The 7,132-nt window shown below is 42.1% G+C and overlaps 1 protein-coding gene across 1 annotated transcript in view; it reads left to right on the forward strand.

The window, feature by feature from the left end:
* Positions 1–328: 328 nt before the first annotated feature.
* Positions 329–7,132, forward strand: part of LOC106872643 (UDP-glucose 6-dehydrogenase) — a 253,811-nt gene continuing 247,007 nt past the window's right edge. Inside the window, exon 1 of the mRNA XM_052969546.1 lies at positions 329–1,539. Coding sequence (XP_052825506.1) covers positions 1,514–1,539 — 26 coding nt within the window. The 5' untranslated portion in view covers positions 329–1,513. The remainder of the gene's footprint in view (positions 1,540–7,132) is intronic.

The raw sequence follows: 7,132 nt of genomic DNA on the forward strand, positions 1-7,132 counted from the left end.
GTTAGAGTTAGGGTTAGGGTTAGGGTTAAAGCAAATTTAAAATGAAAAAAGCAAATAAAACGAAGAATCGTTTGTTTATGTAGTCGGCACTTAATGTATATCGGCTGAATGGACGTCAGCGATTGGTTGAAATTATCGAAATAAGACAATTTTTTACATGAAATAAATTCGAATACAAAAATATTTTTCTGTTCTATAACACAAAATAGATAAGTATACGAAGTTTGAAAGTCTTTCGGTACCAAAAACACTACGTAAAACATTAATGAAAAATGTGGCCCCCGTTTTAAAAAAGATCCGGCTATTGACATTAAGTTTAAGGATTATATAATGTACAAGTATAAACAAAGAATTAAAGAAAAAGGACTCATTATATTGAATGTTATCGATAATATTGAGTGGAAATAGGGGGTACTGCAGTGCCTGTACTTGAGCCGCCACTGCTCTCGGTACATGTCCTCAGATTGACACCCCAACACTCTGAAATGTTTGTATTGGAGCTTCCAGCACGAATGCCAAGCAGAACAGCATGTTGATACCAAATTTCTGGCAGAGTGAATTGCGTCATGGTGCTGCTTTCCTCACAAATGGTGCCCAACTGACCCTACAATACTGTGTAATCGACAAAATCCAAAACAAACAATGAGCAAAATAACAAATATAAAATGTCGACAATTTACCCATTGCACCCGGTGTTGTGTGTGTGTGTGTGTGTGTGTAGCAGTATGAATAGCAAAAGATGTTGATGTAGCAGATGTTGACGACATCAAAGTGAAACAATGAGAAAAGCATTGGATTGTGGTTTAAATAATTTATTTAATCGAACACTTGCATTTACATGTGGTATACACAAGGAAAGCTGCTACATGACATTATCAACTTGCCTCGAGTTGGCGAAGTAAAAAAAATGAGTAGGAGAAATAGTGTCGATTTGATGAGGTAGAACCAGACATGCTTTGTGTCTGTGTGTGCATTGTTCATTCAGTCGTGTCTGTTTATGTTTTGCGACTGCTACATGCTGAATGTCTTGACTGTTTGGCAGTTGATGGCTACTGCTTATCTGTCGTGTGTCTGACTGAATTTATAATGGTCATCCCAGCTAGAAGGACAGACATATCACAGAAGTAATTTCTACCTATGTAGGTCACCTCCAGTCCACTTGAGCCTTCAATGATACAGCTCAGGTCGGAGGTTGAAGAGAAATCCATCCATCACTTTTTGACAGGACAAAGAAATTTCTTTCATGCCTGTTTGGTCAGTAGCGGATCAAAGGAACAATACCATTCAGTTTTGAAAAAGGAAGTGTTAGTTTTTACACGCACGCACGCATGCACACATGTATATGTACAAGAAATATAATAGCCCTCACCGTTTGTTTTTACTGTCTTGTTCTCACTGTCCTGTTCTTGTTAACACTTTCACCCTCCACAAAAGTCCCAAATTTTATTTAATTTGCTTTGCGAGAAGGACTATTTCAATGAAGTCGCATCTTTACCTTCGAAACGCAGAGTAGATGAAACAGGGACAACTGAAGAAGGGGTATATTCTCTATGTTGCATGTCTTGTTTCTCTGTTTGTTTTTTGCGTTGTTCGAAATAAGTTTGTTTTCTATGTTTTCGTTTTTATGTTTTCGTTTCTCATTGTGTTTGACGTTTTTTTTATATCCTGTACCCATATATGCATGTATGTATACATATATATGTAGGTATGTACATATATGTATGTATATATGCATATATTTATATTATTATATGATCAAACGCCATGCATCTTTTTTCAAATAAGTTTTGTCTATATATATATATATATATATATATATATATATATATATACACACACACACACAAACACACATATATATATCGTCAGCGGATCGTTTATCCGAAAAAGACGCATATTCTATTAATGTATTTTTGACAATTACAAGCAGTTAAATATATGTCCGGTCATAGAGTGACCAATGGTTTCGCATCCAAAAAGTATTAGGCTTTATAGACAGCTTGTCAGGCTCAATGGCCGATGCATACCCCTCTTCAAACTGAAAGTGGAAAACCGTTACAGTCAGTTATCGGTTAATATGTAAACAAAGGTCAAAATACCATTTGATGCTTGGTCGAGTTATCTCCCTTAGACATTTCATTTGGCAAAATTTATGGACTTAAGTGGCGAAAGGGGAATCTCCGCTCCTAGGCTGCTTCCAGTCTGCGGGGATATTTTTTTGGCTCTAATCGATGAGTGGCGAATCTCGTGTCTGTGGCAGGTAGTGCTTGAAATGGAAGCATGGGCTATAAATTTCACTTCTAGCATTTAATATAAACTCTGTGTCATTGAGTATTCTTGCTCGTTCTGCTATGCAGAGCTTGCATCGTTCGCTCCCATTTATGTAGGGCCCCAGCTGCTCTATGGTCCTCCATTTAATTTCGTATGGGGTTCCATTATCCTTCAGGAGCCATACATGGCTGGCTGGGGAGGTAACATACTGTCTTTCTTTCCAGAATCCCGAAAGAGGACCTGTAGTTGTACAGGTGTCGCTTAAAGGCAGTTCCGTCCGACCCAATACATCTCTGAAGCTGATTACCTGCTGTGTTCACACACCTCCCACGCCTATTGTTAAGAGAGACACCTGCCACAACACCATCTGCAACAGTGACATCAACAGCAGCAGCAACACCAGCACTACGGATGGCTATCACAACAAAAACAATTACAGCGACATCGCCAAGCCCATGCACCGTAATAACAGCACCATTGACTTCCCCAGTAATAGCAGCAGCTATTACTAGGGCCAACGGAAGATACACCAGCTGCACTGAACAAAAAACTGTACTATTGCCCATCGACAGCTCCTTTCCAAGAACACTGCATTCAGCACCTCTGTGATTTCAGCTGCAGTCTTCGCTCTGATTTCTCATCATATAGCTGTCCACCCTGGCCCACAGTTGACGAGTGAGAGATATAACTTCCCCCAATATTGTGTCACATCTATTGCTAGCCTCTTCCTGTCTTCCTCCATCTGAATCTTTCCTGTTTCGTGTACACTCGATGCAGGGTCGATGAACTGGCACCTGTCACGATTCCCCACTACCTTCCAAACGCTCTCCCTCATGACATAGGGGTCGACCATCCTGGCCAAAGAAAATGTCCTGTCAACACCCATGTGGTGCATGTTGTGTGACCTCCTCAGTTGTGGCCCTCTAGCCAACAAGTCTCCATCTCAGCGCTAGGTTCACACCCTTTAACACAGCATCCAGTTCAGTTACATTAATGTGGTTGTAGTTGTCTTTCTTTCTGAGCCACACTACGTCTTCCACCTCAACACCTATTTCCAGAATGACTTCCAATGTTATACTGTTCACGTCATATCACAAGATCCCTTTTTTAGTATCAAGCATATACCCGCTGCCCTTCACCAGATCTTCTGCTTGCACTCTTTCCAAGACATCTTGCACTATTGCAATCTTCTTTTCTCACTAGTTCACTCCTTCCGTTTGCCTTTTGATGTAGCTACATGCCATTCGGAGCCATCCTGCAACAGGGTAGTGACCCATCAGCTTCTTACACATCAAGAACAGCCCTCAACTTTAATATCCTGATACAGGTCCGGGATCTTGTTTCCTCTATGAAACACAAACCCACCAGCTTTATTTCTTTCGAGCCTGAGCCCCAATGCCATACCTCCTTCTATAGCCTTTGGTAGCTTTGTCATCAATCTGAACCTCCTTAGATGATAGACGATTTCATCTGCTGATACCATGCTCTCGTCTACCAGGATGTCATCAATATAAGAACTGGTAGCCTACTCCACTTTGGCCTATCTCCTAAAAACTGCCTTGAGCACCTTCACCATGATCTGAGTTAGACAGTATGTTCTGCCCTTGTTACTCACTGGCTGGTACCTCCACAACTTCTTCGACACATGGAGCTGTAGATTGGCTGACTTGAGGTTGACAATTGTAGTTGCTTCTGTCATTCGCCCCTATTCCCGCAGGGTTTTCCCCACACACATCTGTTGCATCACTGCCCATATGGCAGGATACAAGCTTGTTCCACTCTCAAAAGTCCAGCACCATTCAAACCGTATTCTTTGTTGGTTTAATTACAGCCATCAATGGCAGCACACCACTCATCGCCTCTTCTCTTCATGGCATCAAAATACCGTCCTCTTTCCATTTGTCCACTTCTGTCTCGAATCGGAACCTGGCTTCTCCTTTCAGGGTGTGCTCGTAGCAACTGATCCAGTTTCATAGTATGGGATTTCTTCTTTCTAGTAGTACCATTCTGACCACTATGTTGACACCATCTACCGACTCATCAACTACAATCGCCTGTAGCTGCAACATTGACTCTTGTTCCTCCAGTTCCAATTTGCTGACATACTTACACCTGACCTCCCTACCATCCACCGCACTGATCATCAGGATGGTTGTACAATCTGTATCCACAAGAGCTCATGCTTCCTTTGACCCCACCAGAAACCTTATTACAGGCAACGACTGGTGGTGTGCCTTCAATTGGTTGCAAGGGGAAGTAGCGGCGCAATAACCCCTCTTCTCATTTCCCTGCTTACAATAGTTTGCTATGTGCCCGGGCTGGGTACATCGGTAACACACTACCATAGGTTTTGTTCCATGCATTTCTTGACCATGTGTGGACTCTGATATCTAATGCATGGTCCCTTAGCTGTTTGTCTCATCATAATTCTGTTGTTGCTGTTCGCTGCCTGCCTTATCATTCTACACGTATCCGCCATCATTGTTGCCACTATGTCATATATTGTCTTGTGTCAACACTTGCTTCTTTTCCACCATTTCTCCTATTGACATCGTTTTGATGTCCAGCCTCTGCTGGAGACACACTGAAATATGATCGGGGAATCCAGTCATAAAAGCCAGCTTCACCATCCGCTCAATTGCGGCTCTGGTAAACCCTGCTAACACACCAACCTCATAATCTCACTAACATAATCATTGACCTGCTCACCTGTCCATCTTACTCCCCCGAGCTTGTTTTAGGCTATTCTGTGTACATGTCCTTCAGATACTCCTCAATATTTTCCTCTTTCACCTGATCTACTTCGTCCATTTCTAAGTAGAGATTTAACACACTACCTTTTAAGTACAGCAGCAGAAGGTTAGTTACACCTGCAATACCCTGCAGCTTCACCACGAGTCTCGCCTTTTTTATCCATGCCACTACATCACCTTCCCCAGCAAATGGTCTCAATACATTATTACTGATTCTGATTTTTGTAATCATCATGCGTGTCAGCAGTCAGAGAAGCAGGATCGCAAAAGCGAGGAGAAAAGAACTTGAAAAAAATAACTAGGACATATGTCTTCACAACTGGTAAATGACGTGCCAAAATAGCTTGTAAGGGCACAAATAAAGGTAACAATACCACCAAGCGTCAGGTAATGGGAAACCAGCAAGACCTCACAGTTGTATCGACGCGTAAGCTCTACCCAACCTTCTAGCCAAAAAAGATTACTACCCCAAGATCACTCCTAACTCATGTCCATCACTCCAATACACCTATCAGAAAGAGGCTGTTTGAACCCATCGCTTCTTGACAAGACGTCATTGCCTCTCCCTTCTAGTCTCTTAGCATGACGTCACCTCCTCTTCCTTCCAGTCACTCATCCTTCTTCCACACATTAACAAGAATTAACAGGAAATTGCCCCTTAAATCTTCTATTATGAAACTCGGAGGTGGGTAACAGTAATAACACAAATAGGACGCAATCTAACCCCAACCCTCACTTAGTAACCCCATGATCTCTTATTGGAGTAAACATCTACCCCACTTGTGTTAACCCTCTTACTGGAGCAGACATCTACCACCCCTAGCATTAAATTTAGTACTCCGCCCACTACTCATAACCTTTTAGTGATCAGGTAACGCTTATAACCGAAGCAGTGAATAATAGCGGTGATATCACTACATATGACAACTATTATAAATTACATACTCCAGATAGCTCCCTTACCACCACCACCACCATCACTGCACTTTATAACATTAAAACCTGTGACCTCTGTGTTACCCGGTTAATATCAAGTAGAGGAAATCCTGCAATTTCTCCTTTAGCACCTATGTTAAAACTATGCAACTTCAATTATTGAAAACGTGTTCCCGGATGGATACAATTGTGCAGAGTCCGTTTGTCTCAATATGGAAAAGCTGTTTGAATGTCGACGTTTGAAGACATTTGTAACTGAAGTTTAAAAAAACATAGTAATTAGAAAGAGCGTAAGCTATAGCTTTTTGTTTTTAATGCACAAAAAATTGAAATTATTTTTTTTCTGTGCCTCTGATTAAAATTTTCGAAAAACAAACCCAGCCACATTACTTGGAAAAAAATAATCTTTATTGTGCTGGTTTTTCGTAAAATTTCGCGCATGGGAAAGGCAACAAAATCGCCCCTCCCCACTTTGAATGGGATATTCCTATCTTAAAAAGTAATAATCGATTATCTCAGTAACCATGGGAGTTGGAGGGCAATAAAAATCTCCTGAACATGAGCGGACCATGCTGCCGCTCTGTGCTGAATTTCACGCGATTCCACTGCACCGTTCTCGAGTGAATCTGCTGACACTCAATCAAGCAATCAAGAACACTGCAATTTATAGTATAGATAATGTAGATCAAACCCTAAACAAAGGACTGACCTTTCCATGACCAACACAGGTCCTTGGGGATCAAGTGCTTCCTCATCAATCAGTCTGCTTGTTTTGACAAGCAACAAGTGGGTGGTTTGGTTTCAAATCTCAGGCAGGGCCAAGTGAGGTCCCTACATATATATATGTGTGTGTATATATATATATATATGGAGGAGGATAGCTGCGTGAAAAAGTGCCACACCCTAACAGTTGAGGGAACCCGTGGAAGAGGTAGGCCCAGGAAGACCTGGGCTGAGGTGGTGAGGCAAGACCTTCGTACATTGGGCCTCACCGAGGCGATGACTACGGACCGAGACCTTTGGAAATGGGCTGTGCGTGAGAAGACCCGGCAAGCCAAGTAAGATCGTTGCCAGTGCCCCTGGACTGGTTCTTGTGCGGGTGGCACATGAGATGCACCATTTTGAGCGTGGCCGTTGCCAGTACCGCCTGACTGGCTCCTGTAGGATTTTCG

The sequence above is a fragment of the Octopus bimaculoides genome, chromosome 7, assembly GCF_001194135.2.
Source record: "Octopus bimaculoides isolate UCB-OBI-ISO-001 chromosome 7, ASM119413v2, whole genome shotgun sequence".
Classification (NCBI taxonomy): Eukaryota; Metazoa; Mollusca; class Cephalopoda; order Octopoda; family Octopodidae; genus Octopus; species Octopus bimaculoides.